The 21,524-nt window shown below is 46.3% G+C and overlaps 1 protein-coding gene across 1 annotated transcript in view; it reads right to left on the bottom strand.

The window, feature by feature from the left end:
- Window positions 1–81: 81 nt before the first annotated feature.
- Window positions 82–21,524, bottom strand: part of LOC137423517 (mannosyl-oligosaccharide 1,2-alpha-mannosidase IA) — a gene marked incomplete in the record, with an annotated part of 68,180 nt that continues 46,737 nt past the window's right edge. Inside the window, 2 exon segments of the mRNA XM_078774111.1 lie at window positions 82–1,216; window positions 6,887–7,002. Of these exon segments, the coding sequence (XP_078630237.1) occupies window positions 1,072–1,216; window positions 6,887–7,002 (261 nt within the window).

The raw sequence follows: 21,524 nt of genomic DNA, 5'->3' as shown, positions 1-21,524 counted from the left end.
GCGGCAAAAAGGGTTGGCGTCAGGAAGGGCATCCGGCCGTAAAACATTGCTTCAAAAAGGGGACCGAAAAACAACAACAACCACAGTTCCCGAAAAAGGCCAACCCCCGCTTGCGGGGAAAAATGGCCTCTAAAGGTGGTTTTATTCGAGTTTTTAGGACCTCAACGAGCAGCAGTCCAGCTTCGTGAAACACTTTGGCCTTCATGGTAGCAGGTTAAACATTTATTTAATCATTTGTGACTGTTCGTAGCCATGAAATAAAAACAAATTGGTCAGAAATTTTAACGCAACATAAAACACAGTCATGGTGATGTGCTGGTCAAATAGAAGACTTGATCCTCGAGTGAACGATTCTCTGGCACAGCAGTGTGGCCGCTGGCAGAGGGGTTCCGCCATTGGACATGCTTCTGAGGCAGCGCCACCACATTGGTAGGAATGAAGGGTGGTTGCATTATTTCAGTTAATGTCTGGTATTATTTGTATTATTTTCATTTACTGTTCACCAAGCAAACACAAAACAGCACCTTGCAGCATGCTTCGTCGTGTAGCACTTTAAGGTGCAGTGTGATGCAGGGTTACAAATCGACAGGATACCCATTGATGTGCCCTTCACCTGGCCCAGGAAACAATTTACTATGTGAAAGATGTAAAAACAAGCCCCTGCCACAAGATTCCAAAAGCCAAAGAAACAACAGACAATGCAAATGCAACAGAACACTGGGACATCGAGTCCTCGGATTTAATCCAACAATGTTGACAACTTGGGTGAGAGTGCTCTGCTTGCTGAAGTGATCCAGCATCTACGGCTAACAGACCAATCTCACCTGTCCCACGGAGTCGAAACCACGGTAAGAAGCGACGTCCAGACGGGACCGATTGCTCGGCCACATGGCTGGTACCGTTTGTCAAGCAAGAGTTCCAGACGACCGCAGCGGTTGCTGCAACATCAAGTCTGGTGCGTCGGGCAAGGTGGCTCGCCATGGTGGAAAGTCCTCCGCTCGAAAGAAACCTCGTCTTTCGCTGGGCCCGGCGATTTGGGTCGAAGAAAGACAATTTATCCGAGCTGGACTTCTACGTCTGCACCTGGCCCGCTTTGACTGGGCCTGTGAGTGTCGTGTTGGGTGCATGCAGCACGGGTAGTGGGTGAGCTTCTGTATTGAGTACCCAGTGGTCTGCGGGGAGGAGAGAGTCGTCCGAGAAGAGCAGGTACAGGTACCTATGAAAAGAAAACAAAATTGTATAAGAAAAAGGAACACAAGTGATTGACCAGGTTGAAGGAAAGGGGGGGGGGGGGGGGGTTGAACATCAAAATGCCTTAATGTGATTGAAATGGAAACTGCCCGTTATGTTTTGATGGCATCATCATGGAAGTTAGAGGTGGTAGCTCTTTGGTGGGCAGTATTCACACGTGATTAATGCATATAGATAAGTATTTATTTTATTTTACTTTTACAGTTTGTAATTTTAAAACTTTTCTTCTTCAAGATGGATGTCAATTTAAACTTCTATGAGCCCATGTACCAATTGAAGGGCTCAGCGACACATGATAAGCCAATATTAAGTCACCTACGTCAGAGGGGATGTAAATAACCTACTCAATGTCAAAGATGTACTGGAGATGGCAGTGGCATTACTCACACCAAAGTAATGTTCTTATGTTTGATAACTCAACACTATGTTTGGAAACAGGGTGACAAGTCACTCATTTAAAAAAAAAAAAAAAGGCTCCCAGCAGCAGAGCAGAGCAGCATCAGGTTTTGAGTGATATTTATATCATTAATGAGATTCATACAATCCTCTAATATGGGCTGACTCGATGGCTTAGAGCAGTGATTCTCACACTTTTTTTGTCCAGGACCCAAAATTTGAAATTACACATTTGCCTCGTGACCCAAATGGTACTACAATATAAATTGTTGGTGAAAACGCTTTGGCGTGAACCCCTCACCCCCTTCCCTTAAATATCGGGATTGAGTTGTATTTTTTTTCAAATTCGGGTCATGCCCCTGTCTTTGGCAACAACTGGCCGAGAGGTAGGCACACTCGCCTCTAAGCTGTCTCGCCGAGACTTGAATCTCGGCCCCCCGCTATAAACTACCCAGTATAACCCTTGCCATGAAACTGCTTCGGCAGCACCGACACTCTAACACATTGGTACATCAGAATCAGAGAGGTCTTTGCTGTGTCTATGTGGCTTGTGAAGTTGTTCTTGGTCAATTTTTCTACCCTCCTTAACAGGCCCCAAACCCACCCCTTCATTTCCAAGTTCTTCTTCTTCTTTCGTGTATCATCAGATGGCCAGCTCAGTGTCGTGCCATGTCACTGGGCACGAGGCACACTGGGCACTGGACAATGCCCTCGTCTCTGGTCCTACGTCGAAGAGGCCGGCTTCTGAAGGTGGTCTGTATAGGGGGCAGGTGGTAATTATGTGTTCGGCAGTCTGCTCAGGCTCGCCGCACTCGCACGCGGCGCTGTCTGCCAGGCCCCACATCTTCAGCGATGATTTGAAGCGGCTGACCCCCGTACGTAGACGGTTCAGCAAGGTCCATTGCAGGCGTGGTAGGTCTTCTCCTACGACGCCACATCCTGGGTCCCAGATATAGCGGTGGATGCGGGTGGGCCCAGCCGTTTCCCAAACCTGCTTCCAAGATGCCACCAGCCATGCGCTTCTAGACAGGTCCTCAGGGATAGAACTGAGCAGCTCTTGTGCCGCCTTGTTGTAGGGATGGCGGGATTTGAGTCTGCTTGGAGGCGCCACTATCGTTGTGGTGTTGTGCAGGATGTGCCAGTCGTGTTTCTGGGCATTCCTTGCCAGGGCGAGGGTAGCAGCCTCCCGTCGGAGGCCGGCCGGGGCGATTCCCGCTCGGACTGGCAGGTGGAATGCCGGGGTGGGCTTCAAACAACCAGCTACAATGCGGAGGGCGTTGTTAATGGCAACATCAACCTTTCTCACGTGTGGGCTTCTGCTCCAGGCTGGGGAAGAAGACGACAGCCTCTCCGCGGCCTTCCCTACAAGTAACAAGAATTGTGAAACTAATGTCGCCACACAATCATCGAGCTGGCAGGCCAAGGTACAAGCCAAGGTCAAGACCAAGACCAAGGCATAGAACGTCCTTTTCAGGACAGGCGGCCATTCCGACCGTCGAAAACCAAGGCCTGTCAGTGCTCCAACTCAACGTCGAGGGCCTCACCACCGCCAAGCTCGAAGTCATACGACACCTCACCGACTTCAACAAGGCAGCAGTCGTTCTCCTACAAGAGACGCACTGTGCAGCTGACGACAACCTCAAGCTGCCTGGGTTCCTTCTCGCTGGGTCCATCCATTTCCAAGTTATTGCGTTTTCTCCCTTATCCAGCACACCTTTTTCATTTACTCGTAATACTTACTCTGAAATATGGTATCAATACCACCTCCCTGCAGCAGGGGCTAGTAGTTAAACCATTTGCCTAGTTAGGGCAGGAATTTGGAATTTGGGCATGGTGCCGGCAGGCAATAGCTCGCTTGCTCTTTGCGAAGGACACCATGTGATCTTTAACTTATACCAACAAATGCTGGCAGACAGGACTCCCAGTTGTCTAACATCCATCCAAGGGATGGCACACACATTGATGAATCACCCTGTCTGTGAAACACCGAACTGACAGTTTATAGCTGGATCAGGATTTAAACCCAGGCTACACAGCTTAGAGGCGAGTGTGCGTACCTCTAGGCCATCCTGTCAGCCTCCTTCCCTACTATTATCAGATGGAAATGTAACTGGACACCAAGATGGACCTGTAGCCACTTATAATTATAGTGATTATCTGGAAATGATGATGGCAGTCTAACTTGTGTTAGTTAGTTCCTCCTGTTCCTTTTTCCGGACATCGGGCAGCAAATCGTCTCCAATGAATCCGGTTCCAAACCAGCTCTTCAGGTGGTTTCCCTCTCATTTAAGTCTTCTTTGAAGGTACTCCTCCGAGTCCTTTTTGGCCTCCCTCCCTTTCTTTTCCCACGAGCTGAAATCCATTCAAGAGCGATTCTAGCAGGTTGGTTCTCGGGTAGACATAAGACATGACCTACCAACCTCAGACATCTCTCCATCACAATATCACTCAGGCACCGTTGTCCACTCTGTGCCAGCACATCCTCATTGGTGGCATGGTTTCGCCAAGTGATGCCCATGATGTTGCGGAGACATCGCTGATGAAAGACCTCCAGCCTCTTTGTCACATTTACTGGCCTAACTTATGAAGATCTAGATAATGGAAAGTAACACACTAGTCGCAACCGATGAGAATGATATGGAAATCAGCTGTATACCAGATGGTTGTACTTGTACATATCTGCCACAGGATTGTGATTTTGCTTTGATAGACGAGCGTTCCACATTGGAGCAAGTCGACATACCTTATAAATACATAAATCTTGTCAAAAAGTCCAAGACCAAAACAGATTTGTAGTCATAAAATGTCGATAGACAGTTGGATCCTATCCAATAAGGTAAGCCAGTTTTTTTTAAGGTTCTGTGCCAAGGATGAAACTTCTGAAATTGAACGAGACAACACTGTTCAAAAACTTAACTTAATGACCACAGTGTCATCAGGTTCACTTCTGTGGAAGAGGATGTCAAGCATGCTAAAACAGCTATGAACGAAGAGTTCAAAAGGTGTTATTTTTTGTATACAAGGTCTATGCTCATGGAAGAGCAAGAACATGGACCTGATCAAGATGTAACAGAACAAGAGGAACAGAAGGAGAGGGGGAGGGGATGGGGGGGGGGGGGTGACACACACCAACAGCAGAGATGAGGGACAAAATACAGGGAGACTTGGAGATATATGAGATGTGGGAAACAATGACGGCTGCAGGAGAACACAAGGGGTGGACTATATGGATACAGCTGCAAATTCTCAGGAAGGAAAAAAATGAAAACTTGGGAAAAGGTTGGTTTGGGGAGGTTCAATGGGGTTTGAAAAGATCATGGCTTTTCAAGGGGTGTGAACATCTGAGATGGTAGTGAACAGCTAGCGGTCTTGAAGACCTGTAAGGAAGGATGAGATTGAAGAAAATATGGAAGTTGGTTTCACAGTCGGGGATAAAAGAGCATGCTCTTGCTCGCATGCTCTTGCTCGAGTGCGAGTGCTCGAGTGCTAAAGAACATGCGAGTTGAGGTGAGCAGTGATCCTGGATTTTGACAAGAAAGGGGGTTGGTGGACAGTGTGCACCTTGAAGAAACATGGGGGTGGGGGACAGAGCACAGAAAGACCAGAGTGTGCAAGACTAGAACGGAGGCGGTAAGAGACAGATAGACCACCTACCTGTCTGTGATGTGAAAGTGCTAGGCCCATAGACACAGCTTCATCACAGGAAATTCCAATGATCTTGAAGACCTCGGTCTCCACGGCATGAAGCTGAGCAAGGTGTGAGGCAGGGGAGCCAGCCCAGAGAGGAGAGCAGCACTCCATCAAGCTGTGGATGAAGGCCTTGCAGGTGGATAGAAGTTCAGGTGTGTCAAGGAAGGACTTTGTAAGATGGGGGATGCCCAGTTGGTGACTGGATTTTGAGGCCAACTTTGAAATGCGGTTTCCCCAAGAAAGATCATGGTTGATAGTGAGACCCAAAAGTTTTACTGAACTTCTTCACGAGGATTGTTAAGAAAGTAGGTGAGAGGGTTTACCAGACAGTCCTTTTGGAGAGTCACAGTGTGAGTCACAAAGAGTGAGCTTTGTCAGGATCTTTGTCCAGATTTTGTTGGGTTGTAATAAAATGGGGAAAAAGAGGGGAGGGCTCTAAAAGGAGACATATATCTCAAACTAAGATACAATGATCTAATTCCTATTCAAAAGAAGAACATTGAAGATGCAGTGAATGACCTGTTCATGTTTGTTCCTGGTAGTCACAGTGCTTTTCGTCATCAGAAGAGCCAAATAACGATGAGTAGCCAGAGCTGATTGGTGGTGATGGAGATAGATGTTCATGATGGAACACTGATGGATGCTTTTGAAGAACAAGAACGGCACTCAATAAAGCGCATACCATCGCCAGACTGAATAGTTTACATTTTGTATCCCACCGATAGGCCGAATCTGCATCTGGACCATAACCCTTCCTGTCACTGGCTCCTTCCTCCTTCCTATCACCTCCCCAACTCCGCCACAGCGTTTTGTTATAATCCGTCCACAATGTTTTGAGATTAGATGCTATATATCGTTTTTTGCCCCATCTCTCAATAGTGAAGAATCAATTTAGAAATAAAAACATTCTTGCATCCGGATCTTCACCAAAATCGAATCAGTTTGTGCTCGTCACACACCCAACCTGTCCACCAAGCTTCGTCCGAATCTGTCCATACCTTTTTTGAGATATCCTGCTTACAGACAGATAGGCAAAGACAGAGACAGACAGACAGGACAGACAGACAGACAGACAGACAGGGGTGAAAACATAACAAATGGCCACCTTTGGTGGTGGAGGTAATAACGATGTGCCACAAATCATTAGACCGACAGCTCACTATGTCCTACCCGAGTGAGTTTCCCATTTTAAATTTTGTTTAGTTTTCCTACTGTTAAAGATTCTAATAAATCAATAAAATAATATACATTTGCAAAAGTTTTATCATCAGGTTTTATCAGAAATTTAAATAGAGGTTTTCTCTTGTGTGGTGTTTTTGTATGTGATGAATGATTTCATAGATGTTTAATGAGTGTGCTTTCTACTATTTCCATCATTTTAAATTTTATAATTTTTCATTTTTGGCCCCTATCCATGACTGTGCCGCAGGCGACCCCATACACTTAAAACCAAGCGATTAAAAACAAACATTATTTAATTTAACATGCAGAGACAAGAGTTTGTTTTTTTGTTTTTTTTTCTAACAAGTTCAGTGACTAAGACACTCACTTGAGCGTTTCCGCCAGGAAGAAGCTTTGCTGCACATCGTCGTGTATTGGGTGGTTGGCGTACACATCCTTCACGCCAGAGTAGCCTCCCGCTACTCGACAGTGCTTTTCAATAGCCTAAAGAGGGAAGGACACAAACTCTGACCCACAACTCCAGGCATCCATGAGAATGAACATAATTCAGTGGATAAAGTGAGGTGGAGCCCAACCGCAGCCACACCATATTTTTTTATTTTAAGTCTTTTTTTTTTTTACAGAATGACCTAACGAGTTACACAATGTACTCCTCCACCCACAGCGCCAAATTTCCACTTTAACCACTGACAGCCAATTAAACAAGAGGGAGAATTGCTTTGCAATACATGTCCCCTACCGGTCCCATCCCAATGAATGTTCTTGTTCCAAGCAAAAAGGGCATAACTCAGTGAAGAATTGGCGAAATACCCTGAAACTCAAACTTGTTCTGTAACTTATCATAATAAAGCGATGCACCAAGTTTAACTTGAATATGTTAAAGGGTATGGGAAAAAGTGCAGAAAAGCACAGGTGGGACGGACAGATAGACAGATGGAGAGCACATCTATAGTCCCTTCCGGGTAGGGGATTAGTAATAATGACTCCTGGCTCAGGCTCACTTAGCCTGGACATGTAAGACTAGCCTTCATGTCATGTGCACTTAATAGATGAAAGATTAAAAATCGTCACACGATGAACAATATATATATCTGTATCTATATATATATATCTATATATTGTTATGTCGGTAGGCTAAAGCAATATCTAGAGTCAGGAAGATCTGAATAGGTAACATGCTTCGACTGTCGCGATAGGGAATCTACCTGTAATAAGTTCTGTGTGTTTAGTCCGGTTTGTCGGGTTAAAATGTCTGCTTGTGAACATACCAGGATGTTCGAGTGTTAGATAGTGTAGGGAATAAAGATAACAGCCCCTGTGTGTCACACCTGGTAATCAAACCTTCGTCCCTTATGGCAATGCACTCATTTAAACACTTAGACAGGCTCTTAGCGCAACATTAAATAATTCCCTTCCCTGACAAGGACTTCGGAAGAGAACAGGCAAGAGGCCAGTTCGGGGCACCGCCGCATGGGCCGCAGCCAGCTGCGGAATGTGGACCAGGGGAGGTCATTGAGGATGTCCTCGGGGAAAAGTTGCCCCTTTCAAAATTTGGTAATGTCAGCCAGCTGGGGGGCTGTGCAGGCGAGATTTGGACGTGGGGTCCAGCCATGGGTGGCATGGTATGACCTTGGCCCCACGGGGGGTCTGGTGGAGTGTGGCGTCCCTCGTCCGTCGGGGCACCGCCCGAGCTGGTGGCTTGGGCCGACAGGGTCACCGGACCCTTGTGGGGGTTAAGACCTCCAGGGGGGTCCGAGGTGGTTTCTCAAGCCTGGGATGGCATTTATATTGAGGATCACTAGGGGGCGGTGTTGCGGGTTGCGCTTTGGTGGTGGCATCGCGGACGGCCAACTTGGGCCTGATGTGGTGACCACCCGGGCATGTTGCCTGACACCCACCTCCTGAGACTCTGGGACAGCCGGCATATGGTGACCTGCCATGCCGTGCTGGTCCATGGACGCGGGTCAAACCGCATGGACAGGGATGGAGATAGCCTGCCGGACAACCATTGGGGCATCTGTGGAAAGTGATGGTGTGAAAGTGACCTTCCACAGATGTTCCATTATGATTTATGGATTCTCGGGTTGGGAAGAGCCATGGGGTTGATGAATCTGGAAGTTGTAACGTGCCGAGCATATGGGCCATGCTCGGCTGGCATGTGTATGGCAAAGCATCTTTCTTTGGTGAGTTTAGCAAAATGTGAAAAATGTTTGGCATGGGTAATCTGAAGGTTAGATGTAAATTTAAGGGTGAATTTTGAAATGTCATGGTGGTCACTGACAGTTGTGACACCATTATTGATCCAGGTGTGTAGACCAAAGTGTTGGAGGCTGTGATAAAATTGACAGAGTAGCAGGACAGCTTCAACTGGTTGCGGGGGCGACTGTGATGATATTTGGGACGCGGAGTCATGGGGATGTAGTTGTGTAGCCTGAGGGTCAACGTGATGCTGTGCGTGTCCGGGGTGTGTGGACCATGTCTTCTGGGTGGGTCCCCTGGTGGAGCATGGCTGTTGACTGGACCTTGGTGTGGTCAAGTGTGGGTGGGCACTGGGGGCTGCATGTGGTCGGACGGGGGGATGATGTGGAGGTGCAGGGGACGTGGCTGTAGGGATGCCACGCACTGCGACCGTGCCCCCCAGGGCCGAGGTTGTGCGTGCGGTAGTATTTGTGGCAGCAGGTGCTCACCACATTGGCCGGCTGGGGCTGGTGCAGCTGTGTTCCTCGCAGGGGGCCGAAGGATGGATGGTGGGTCGCACCCTTATGGACACTCATGGGCCATGTTGGCGTTTTGACTGCTCACCTTGTCCCGATGACCCTTGCATGGTAGAGGTGCGGAGCTGTCGTAGCCACAGGTAGTTGTTTAGAACGGTTCACCATTGGATGCGGACCCACATACCTGCCAGTATAGAGGGGACAAAAGAGAAATTTGGAAGAATTTCATTGGTCCAATGATACATTTTGGGATTTTAAGGGTGGATGGCACTTTTGGACCCAACCAACCTGAAACTACCTGCACTTGAGGTGAGTGTTTTGAGGTGTACTGTCCCAGGCTTCAGGACTTGCTTGTGTAAATTTTGGGACATGCAATTTGGAGTTGGGAGGTGGGTGAGAGTGATGACATGGTCGGTGAGGGAGATGGAATGTGTGCCACAGAGTCTTGTGGGTGGCGTATGTTTTGTGTAGTGGTTATGTGTTTCTATGTGGTCGTGAGTTTGGAAATTGAAAGATGGATGAGTGGTGATTATTGCGAAATGCGTTTTGGAATTGTATTGGTTAAATGTGAACTGGGGGATTTCACATGTAGCAGGCCATGGCAACTTTTTGTAAAACCTTTTGAATCATCTTCTCTGGAATTGTGCTGGAAAATTGAATGGCAGCGGGGGAGGAAATGTGTTTTGAGATCTTGTGGGTGGGGAAGGTGTGTGTGTCCGCAGGTACAGATCAGGCTCTGAGGAGCGATGCCTGCTGCCCCCCCTCTGCAGCAATTACCCCTGGCAGCCAGTGGTATCTGGAAATTGGAGCTCGTCGGTGGAGGGCCTGGTTGAGCGCCGTGGGGTAAAGGAGACCCCCGGTGACCCGTGTAGCTGCGCGGGAGCAGGAGGCAACGGAGCCTGATGTTCATTGGAGACCCTCACCGGCAGGGTAACGGCAGAAAGGGCTGTTTGGCTGTCACGGGGCCAAGAGGTAAAGGGGGGAGGGGGGAGGGGGGGGGGCAATGAACTTGTAAGTCGGTTGACCTGTTTTGGGACTGCGGGCACCACAGCCTGAAGCGCCCCCACCATCTTGTTGTGCGGTACCTCCCCGCTGCATAGTTGAGAAATGCACACATGTATATGACATCAATGCCATGGTCCTGCAGGAGGGTGAAATACGTGCTTGAAACGATTTTTATGCCTTGATGAGTTAGGGAACGAGTATGAGTGGATAAGGGGTTTGTGTTGAATGAATGTGGGCGAAATCCACCGAGCCATGTCACTCACCTGTAACACCTGGACAGGGCCCGCGAAAATTTAGGGGTACATTGGGATGGCCCCGCAGGTAAGGTTGCGTCTTGTGGCATCCACTGGGGGACGCGGTCTGTAGACTGGGGTTGTATAAATGTTATTGGAGTTTTGAATTTTTGAATAAGGTTAGGTTTTGTGGTTAAGGTAGGATTTTTGAGTGTTTGTTGTTTCCTCCCACCGCAGGAACGAATCGAAATGATTGTAAATATTTGCCTGCCTGATTGTTAAGGGGATTAGCATGTTAAGGAGAGTAGGTAGTGTTACGGGGTCCTCCCCTATCCCCTGGTCTCGGTAAACCTCCGAACCCCGAGAGGGTCCCCGGCAGAAAGATATGTTATCCTTGGTTGAAATCAATCAATAATGAAACCCTCAATGAAACCATCAAATGAAACAGTCAAATCAATAATGAAACCACACCAAGGGTTATGAATGAATGAATGAATGATCGTTTTAAGGCCATTTTTCCCTGCTAGAGCAGGGGTTAGCCTTGCGGGCCCCATGACAATCATGGTGCCCTGTTTGAGGCAATGTTTTTATGGCCGGATGCCCTTCCTGACGCCAACCCTTGGTCACGCTCTTACGATGCGCAGGAATACGGTGCACCTATGCTAAACCGGGGTACACACCGGGATCATTCATCCCAGCAAGCTGGTACTCAATTTGCCGACCTCGGAAGGATGACAGGCTGAGTCAACTCCCCTGGTGTTAATTCAGCGATCGACCGGGATTCAAACCCAGGATCCTAGGATCCCAAGCCGGCACCCTAACCGCTAAGCCAACACCAGACTAAACGCCACCACCAACACCACCGTCCACCGACGGTTATGAACAAACAATAATATATTATAAATCACACCGGAATCACGACACAAATAATAAGAGCAATTCACCCTACAATCACAATCTTAAGATGGTACCACCTTATCTAGTCCTTTAACCCAAACTCTCGGCACTCCCCCAATGTCTCTGTACCCCTCCAAGGCGAAGTCGATTCGCTCCAGCGCTCGTTGGATCAATGTCCGGCCAAAATCAATTGAGGCGTGGACGATCGAAGCAATCCAGAGGTCACGTGGTCCAACACCCAGCAAAATAGCGGTGGAATGGAAAACCTCCCAAACACGCGCTCCGACGTGCACGTTTGCGGTTCAATCCGCGAGTCTCCTTATAATCCTCCACAAGCCACTTTCTGGCACAGCCGTCCCCGGCAACCCCCCGGGGAATAATGCCCGGCCGACACGACAAAAACCTGTTTCACTGAAAGCAGCGCGCGTGGCGAAATGGCGGACGGCTTTCACTCGAGCTGCGGCCTTGTGGCGAAGATTCTCCGGAACCTCACGCCTGTACCTGACTTCACGGCTTTTCCACAACGTCAGCAATAATACCGATCACCCGAGATTCCTTTTAAGGACTCAGCACTCACTCGCCAGGTACGCTCGACCACGCTACGTCCGGAGCTCTGACGTCTTTTTCTCCTGACGTCTTCTTCCTCCTCGCTCCCTCGTCTTCCGGTCACATTTTACCAGGAGCGCTTTTTAACCTTTTCACCACAATAACCATTTTCTTTAAACAATAATAACCGCTGTTTCCTTTCCAACCCCGATAAGAATAATACTACATCACCAGCAAGGTTATAAGTGGATGACAACCACACCCACGGAAGGGCCAAATCCATAACACTTCCCCCCCTCAAGAAAGAAAGTTTGAACACAGCGAAAACTTTCTTTGTAGACAAATTCTTGAAACCCACACAAGTAAATTCACAACCCAAATCCTCAATTCCCATGAGCAACAACAATCAATGTTTCCCCAAAAATAAAGCAACCAACTTTTACACAACCCACAGAGCTTTCCCCAAATTAATTCACTCTGGACAAAGCGTCAGCCACGACATTGTCCCGGCCCTTTACATGCTCAATTTCCAAGTTGAACTCCTGCAAAGCCAAACTCCATCTCATCAACCTCTGATTTTTATTTTTCATTTTTTGAATGAAGGTTAAGGGGTTGTGATCCGTAAAGACTTTTATGGGAAAGGACGTAATTCCGAGATACACCTTATAATGCTGAAGCTCTAGCAGGAGAGCAAGGGTCTCTTTCTCCACGGTGGCATAATTTGCCTGATGTTTATTGAACTTTTTGGAGTAGTAGCACACCGGGTGATCCACCCCATCCTCATCTTCTTGTAATAGGACTGCCCCAGCCCCTACATCACTTGCATCGATGGCCAACTTGAAAGGTGCTTGAAAGTCCGGGGCTGCTAGGACAGGAGAGCTCATTAATATTGCTTTGACGTGGGCAAAGGCCGCCTGACATTTGTCATCCCAAACAAATTTGGTCTCTTTTCTCAGCAAACTCGTTAAAGGGGCTACCACATCCGAAAAATTCCTACAGAACCGCCGGTACCAACCCGCCATACCTAAGAATCTCATCAGCTCTTTCTTCCCATTTGGCTGTCACCGGTTGCACCTGACCCTGCCCTACTACATGGCCGAGGAACACCACCTGTGCTCTTACAAACTCACTCTTAGCTAAGTTGATGGTCAACCCTGCCTCGGACATATTCTGAAAAAATGCATGGATTTGTTTAATGTGGTCTTCCATGGTCATGGTGTGGATGATGACATCATCCAGATAAGCCTCCACCCCCTCAAGGTCTGCAATGAGCTTATTAATCAGCCGTTGAAATGTAGCTGGCCCGTTCTTCAATCCAAAGGGAAGAACCTTGTACTGATACAACCCATTTGGAGTGACCAAAGCTGAGATTTCTTTGGCTCTATCAGTAAGAGGAATCTGCCAATACCCTTTCAGCAAGTCAAATTTGGTTACAAATTTAGCTGGGCCTATTCGATCAATACAGTCTTCAATCCTCGGGAGGGGATAGGATTCGGTCTTGGTCACTGCATTAACCCGTTTTAAATCCGTACAACAACGAAAACTGCCATCGGGTTTCGGAACCAACACACATGGGGAGCTCCATTCACTGTTGCTTGGTTCAATGATGTCATTTTCCAACATATATTGCATCTCCTTCCGAAGATACTCCATCTTCACGGGGTTCATCCGATAGGGGTGTTGTTTCACCGGAGTGGCTTCCCCCACCTCAATATCATGATATACCAGGTCCGTACGACCAGGTACATCAGTGAACAAATGTTTAAATTCCAAAATTAGGCTGGATAGTTGTCCTTGTTGTTCCCTCGTCAAATGACCTAATTTTTCATTTAAATGACTCAACACTTCTGTGTTCATCAATCTGGGACCAGCCTGGTCATCCAAGTTATCAAATTTCACACCGGCGTCCCCCTCTATATTCACTGGTCCCCCGGCCACCGGCAGGACAGGTGAGACAGGAACCATTTCTTCCACAGGCTTCCTCTCATGATATTTCTTCAGTCGGTTGACATGACACAGCTGTCGCTTTTTCCGTCGGTCGGGAGTTGTCACCACGTAATCTGTCTCATTAACCCTCTCCTCAACTGCATAAGGACCAAAATATCTAGCCTGTAGTGGCTGACCTGGAACGGGAAGCAATACTAGCACCCGGTCCTTAGGACTGAAATTCCTTATCTGAGATTTCTTGTCATGTCTCTCTTTCATTTTTCCCTGGGTCACTTTCAAGTTCCTTCTTGCCACGTCACAAGCCTTTGCCAATCTGTGTCTTACCGTGGACACATACTCCACCATCGGTGCTTGTGACTCATGCTGTAGCCACTGTTCTTTCACCAATTTCAACGGTCCTCGCACTGCGTGTCCAAACACAAGTTCAAAAGGACTGAATCCCAATGAATCCTGCACAGACTCCCTTGTAGCAAACAACAATAAGGGTATTCCTTCATCCCAATCCTTGTCACATTCAAAACAATACGTTCTGATCATATTCTTTAATGTCTGGTGAAACCTTTCCAGGGCCCCTTGGCTCTCGGGATGGTAAGTGCTGGATCTTATTTGTTCCACTCCCAACAGGTGTACCACTTGTTGAAAAAGCGTGGACATGAAATTGGAACCCTGATCAGATTGATTGGATGACCTTAGGTAGACCAACCAAAGTGAAAAATTTAATCAAGGCCTTCACAATAACTGCCGCCGTGATTTTTCTAAGAGGCACTGCCTCTGGGAACCTGGTGGATGCACACATGATGGTCAATAAATATTTATGTCCAGCCTTAGTTTTGGGTAAAGGGCCCACACAGTCAATAATGACTCGGCTGAATGGCTCTTCAAAAGCTGGAATTGGTTTTAAAGGGGCGGATGGGATTTTTTGATTAGGCTTTCCCACCAGCTGACAAGAATGGCAGGACTTACAGAACTCCGCCACATCCCGTCGCAATCCTGGCCAGAAAAAATGTACCGATATCCTGTCACAGGTCTTGTTCACTCCCAGGTGCCCGGCCCAAGGTGTCTCATGTGCCAAACTCAATATCTCCTTCCGGTATGGCGGTGGCACCACAATTTGATAATGAACTTTCCACTCATCGTCTGCGGGCACCTCCGGTGGCCTCCATTTTCTCATGAGTATTTCCCCTTTCATGAAGTACCCAACAGGTATCTTCGTAGCCTCTGTAATTGCATCTCCAGTTTCCGGAGCTCCACATTTTCTTGCTCTTCTGGTATCCAATCCCAGGCTACCTCTTCCCATGTTTCTAATCCCACCATAGATTGTATCACCACTGTCTGCAACTCTGCCTTCTTCATATTAGTTCGGACCTCCAAGCTAAAATGTTTGGCCAATTTCAAGAGGTCCGATTTTACTAACGCTCTGAACTGTGCTTCACTAGGGGTCACTGTAAACTTCTCTGCGTCAAACTCCATGGTGACTACTGTTAACACCTGTTAACCTTCACACAAGAACCTTCCGACAGATGGCCTCACATTATCCCCAAGCACCCTCTGGTACAATGAAGAATTCAAAGTGGATTCTATGATGGTGAGCTGCCCAGGCCCTGATGCAGCAAAGCTGCCCCAAACCATAATATTTCCACCACCATGCTTTACAGTTGGTATCAGGTTCTTGGGGTCAAATGCTGTCTTTGGTTTTCGCCAAACATGTCTTCTGGTAGTGGCCAAATAGCCCTACCTTTGACTCATCTGTCCAGAGCACATTGTTCCAGAACTGCTGGCCTTTGCCATGGTGTTCATTGGCAAACTTTAGTCTTGCCCTGATGTTCTTTCTGGACAGCAAAGGTTTCCTCCTGGCACACCTCCCATGTCGATCAAATTTGTGCAGCCTCTTTCTAAGGGTAGGCTCGTGCATTTGGACATCAACAGTGGCAAGAGCTACCTGAAGGTCCCATGATGACATTTTGGGGTTCTTAGAGACTTCTTTCAGCATCTTGCGGGCTGCTCTCGGGCTAAACTTGCTGGGGCGGCCTGGCCTGAACAAGTCGGCAATTGTTTGGAATCTTCTCCACTTGAAGATGATCTTTCGGACAGTCGAATGATTGATTTTAAATTGTTTGGAGATCTTTTTAAATCCCTTCCCAGACTCGTAGGCATCGATAACCTTCTTTCTGAAGGCCTCAGAGAGCTCTTTTGATCTAGGCATGGTGACGCCGCACCCCTTTTTTTTTTTTTTTTTTTTTTTTTTTGTATACTGAATCAAGGCTCGTGAAAGAGCTAACATTTATTTCACAAACAAATCAACCAAACAAAACACACAAAAAGAGGGAGCAGAAGACAAGATGGGGAGAGAAGGGGAAGCACACAACCACACACACACACAGGAAGCACACAACCACACACACACACACAGGAAGAGAAGGGGAAGCACACAACCACAACATTTGAGAGCAGGGAGAAGTGTGGGAGGGAGAGGGCTTGGGGGCAGGAGGCGTGGGAGGGGGAGGGCGGGGGGGAGAGGTATAAAACACAAGGGGACCGAAATTAGCGGGGGTAGAAAAGATCAAGGTTTTGGATGGGGGAAGATAAGAGATGGTGGTGAACAGCTGTTTTAAAGACCTGGAGGGTGGAGTGGGATTGAAGAGAGTGAGGGAGTTTGTTCCAGAGGCAGGAGAAAAGAGGAATGAAGGAGTGAAGGTGAGCAGAGAGTCTTGATTTTGGCAGTTTGACCATAAGAGGGTTGCAGGCAGATCTTGTGCGACCTGTAGGAATATTTGCGGGACAGAGCCCAGAGAGAGCTGGGGGGGCAAGGCCAGAGAGGAGTCGGTAGAAGATGGAAAGACCACCAACCTGCCTGCGGTGAGTGAGTGAGAGGCCCTTAGAGTTAGCTTCATCGTGGGAGATTCCAATGATTCTGAATGCTTTGGTTTCAACAGCGTGAAGACGAGCTAGGTGTGAGGCAGGAGCACCAGCCCAGAGGGGAGAGCGGTATTCCATTGAGCTGCGGATGAAAGCCTTGTATGTGGTGAGGAGCTCAGGTGTGCCAAAGAAGGACTTCGCACGATGGAGGATGCCCAGTCGGCGACTGGCTTTGGAGGCCAGATTTGAAATGTGGTTTTCCCAGGAAAGATCACGGCAGATAGTGAGACCCAAAAGCTTGAGTGACAGAACTTCTTGGAGAGGATTATTCAGAAAGTGGATGGGAGGGTTGTCCAGTCGGTCTTTTCGGAGAGACATCGTAAGAGTGTGAGATTTGTCAGGATTGAAAGACATGTTCCACTTGTTTGCCCAGTCTGTGATTTTGTCCAGGTCTGCAGAGAGTGAGGAGGCAGCAGACTGCCGATCTGAGGGATGAAGAATGGAGCGACAGAGAGTAGAGTCATCAGCAAAGAGATACAGAGGATTTTCAAGAGAGTCAGAGAGATCATTGATGAAGACCAGAAAAAGCACAGGGCCTATCAGATCACTCGTAAGTAAGTGCACTTCAACACTTCAACACTTCAACAACAACAACAAAGAGCCAAACAAACTAAATGTCTGAGGTTTAAATAAGACAGGTTCCTCCAAGATCCTCTCTAACGATGTTCTAATCATTTGCACCTGAGCTGGTGCACCTGATTCTAATTTTAGGTATTTGAAGTAGTGATAAATGTAGGGTGCACTTACTTTTTCCACATGCGAAATTTGCATTTATGTTTATTTAAATTATACAATTGACTACAAAATGTAAATGTTTCATGATATTTGTTATATTATATCACCTTTATCTGTCAATATTGTTGAAATGAAGATCAAATAGCTGTATGTTGAAAAGGTCAAAACTTTACATGGGGTGTACTTACTTTTTCACGTGACTGTATATATATACATAGAGATATATATATATATATATATACATATATATACATAGAGAGATATATATATATATATATATATACATATATATACATAGAGATATATATATATATATATACATATATATACATAGAGATATATATATATATATATACATATATATACATAGAGATATATATATATATATATATACATATATATACATAGAGATATATATATACATATATACATATATATATATATATATATATATATATATATATATATATATATATATATATATATATATATATATATATATATATATATATATATATACAGTGGTACCTCGGCTTACGAGTTTAATCCGTTCCGTGACGGAGCTCGTAAGCCAAATCGCTCGTAAGTCAAAGCAAATTTTCCCATTCAAATGCATTGAAATGCTATTAATCCGTTCCAGCCTCAAAAAAAAAACACCAATTTTTTTTGTTAGGTGCTTTTAAATAACAAAAATGTACTTTATAAATAACAAATAATGTATAAACAAGCACGACCTCGTATATACTGTACATAATACAAGAGAATGTAAAGAAATAAACTGGTTTTATTAAGCAGAGGAGAAGAGCATGCCAGGTGAGGTGTGCGTGTTGTCGACTTGGCGAGGCAGTACGATCGTACTCCTTCTACGATATGTACGATTTTGAAGCAGAAGGAGTCCATAAAGGCTATAACGCCAGCCAAGGGCGTTACGATTATTTCAAAGCTCCGGACCTCTATCCATGAAGATATGGAGAAGTTGTTGTTTGTGTGGTTGAAGGAGAAGCAGCTCGCAAGAGATACCGTGACCGAGAGCATCATGTGTTTGAAAAGATTGAAACTCGGATATCGAGCACGGACCACGAGGTGTTTTTTCTTTTTTCTTAATCTCGGTTTCAGTGAACTTTTGCTCTGTGCTCACGTGTACTGTACCTGTACCTGTAATGGTACGTCAGAGGATGGCACCTGTTGTCATCATATTAAGTGCAAGATGTTCTGCATCGTAAGTTGGTACACCGTGGTCTTTCGGCGGTGTTTAAGCCGGCCGTCTTGGCTTCTGTCACCATTGGCATTGAGTCTTTCGATGTAGGTAGGTCGTTGTGTGCCGGTGCCTTGGCCGAATTCCTTCATTGCTGCATTGTTAGCTCACCTGGTTTTTTATACCACATCTTTGGTTATCGGACCAGCGAATGACGTCATCTCCAAAGTATGGCTTATTCTCACTTGTCTTGGACGATCTTCTACTTCTAGCCTTCCACCGTGCATTTGGTGTCCACTGTACTTACTGTACAGTGCCTGGTAAAATTGATGTAATGGGTTTTTGACCGTCAACGCCATGAACCGCCATGAACCGCCATGAACCGTCAACGCCATGAACCGCTAACACTCAAAAGCCCATTTATCGCGCCTTATAAAGCAAAACGCAAACCGAAAGCCATGCCTCTCAAGCGAGGCGTGCTTCCGTGGTCACGTGATCCACAGGTGTAGCTCATTATAGTAATTATACCCGCACGCGCGACACGCTTTGGCGGTCACGTGACCAGCCACTCTGGAGGCGGGGATCCCCGCCGATGACGTCACCGGCTGGAGCAAGGAGATTCCTCGCTCATGTATTTCGACGATTGCGTGTTTTATATCCAAGCAGAGATGCTTTCACGGCAAGATAACCGCGTGACCGGAACCGGAAGCCACAACCGGAAAATTCAAAAAAATAAATTTTTTGAGCTCGTACATCGGATCTCGGCTCGTATCCCAAAGCAACAAACCGCCCGAGCGACGGCTCGTATCCCGAAAAACTCGTACGTTGGGGCACTCGTAAGCCGAGGTACCACTGTATATATATATATATATACATATACATATATACATATATACATATATACATATATACATATATACATATATAAATATATACATACATACATATATATACATATATACATATATACATATATACATATATACATATATACATATATACATATATACATATATATATATATATATATATATATATATATATATATATATATATATAGTGAAACCTTGACTTACGAGTGCACCAACTTACGAGTTTTCTGAGATACGAGCCGTCGCTCGGGCGGTTTTTTGCTTTGAGATGCGAGCCGAGATCTGAGTTACGAGCTTACGCCACCCGCCACCAGGTGGGTTCCGGTCACGTGGTTATCTTGCCGTGCAAGCATCTCTGCCGTACATCGCTGCTGCTTTGTTTTCGCATTTTGGTTATTTTGGAAAATTTCTTAGTTTTAACCATGGGTCCTAAGAAATTGAGTGCCAAGGGCAGTACTGAGAAGAAGAAGAGGATGATGTGCTTGGATATAAAACACGCAATTGGTCGAAAAACATGAGCGAGGTGTGCGTGTTGTCGATTTGGCGAGGCAGTATGATCGTAGTACTTCTACGATAAGTACGATTTTGAAGCAGAAGGAGTCGATAAAGGCTATAACGCCAGCCAAGGGCGTTACGATTATTTCAAAGCTCCGGACCTCTATCCATGAAGAGATGGAGAAGTTGTTGTTTGTGTGGTTGACGGAGAAGCAGCTCGCAGGAGATACCGTGACCGAGAGCATCATCTGTGAGAAGGCACGAGACATTTACGGGGATTTGGTGCAGCAGACGGCGGGAACATCAACGGACGAGGCATCGGAAGAGTCATTCAAAGCCAGTCGGGGATGGTTTGATAATTTTAAGAAGAGGACAGGCATTCACTCCGTTGTCAGGCATGGTGAGGCAGCAAGCTCGGATCTGAAGGCAGCTGAAGATTTTATTATAACTTTTTCCGAACTGATAGAAGCCGGAGGATACATCCCCCAGCAAATCTTCAACTGTGACGAGACAGGGCTCTTCTGGAAAAAGATGCCGAGGAGGACGTATATAACGGCAGAGGAGAAGAGCATGCCAGGCCACAACTTGTTCAGAGTGCCGGCGATAGCTCGCCTTCTCTTTGTGGAAGACACGGTGAGATCCTTAACATCCAACAACTAATGGGACGCAAACGGGGCGCCCAGTTTAGCGGTACACACATTGATGAATCACCCTGCCTGTGAAACACCGACATGACAGGTTATAGCTGGGTCGGGATTCAAACCCAGGCTGGACAGTTTAGAGTCAAGTGTGCGTACCTCCAGTCCAGGCCATCCTGCCAACTTGTATGCTGCATACAGGTGAAATATAAAGCGCGAGATATTTTTATATATACTGTATATTTCAAAAAAATGTGGTGTGGTTTTTGGCGGGCTGGAACGGATTAATAGCATTTCAATTCATTTTAATGGGGAAATTTAATTGAGAAACGAGCAAATTGAGTTACGAGCTCGGTCACAGAACGAATTAAACTCGTAAGTCAAGGTTTCACTGTATATATATATATTAGGGTGGTCCTTATTCCTCAACATTCGGATTTTCTAAGCTCCAACCCCCCGGGATTCATTGGAATAGTCGAGAAAACTCTCCTGGTGAACTTTTTTTTCCAATCGACAACATTTACCCCTCCCTCATCGACCTTGAAGTTTCACCCTGAGGAATAAAAACAACAATCCTTGAAAAAAAATGTTGTGCCATTTATTCCCAAAATGTTAGCTTATAACACACAACATACAGTATTTTATAAATGGTTACCTCATTACACAGTTAAATGTATTAAACTACAACAAAAATCTTAAGCAAAATGTCCCACAAGGCTCCTAGGCCCGTCCGACTTAGTGCTCCTGCTCCTGCTGGGCTGCCACACCAGCAGCCACGGTCTTCTTTCTGGAGTCCGGGAACTCCGCGCGAT

Source organism: Myxine glutinosa, chromosome 3 (assembly GCF_964187855.1).
Source record: "Myxine glutinosa chromosome 3, kmMyxGlut1.1, whole genome shotgun sequence".
NCBI classification, from domain to species: domain Eukaryota; kingdom Metazoa; phylum Chordata; class Myxini; order Myxiniformes; family Myxinidae; genus Myxine; species Myxine glutinosa.
The sequence above is the reverse complement of the archived record's forward strand: the minus strand, read 5'-3'. Positions and strand labels throughout refer to the sequence as shown.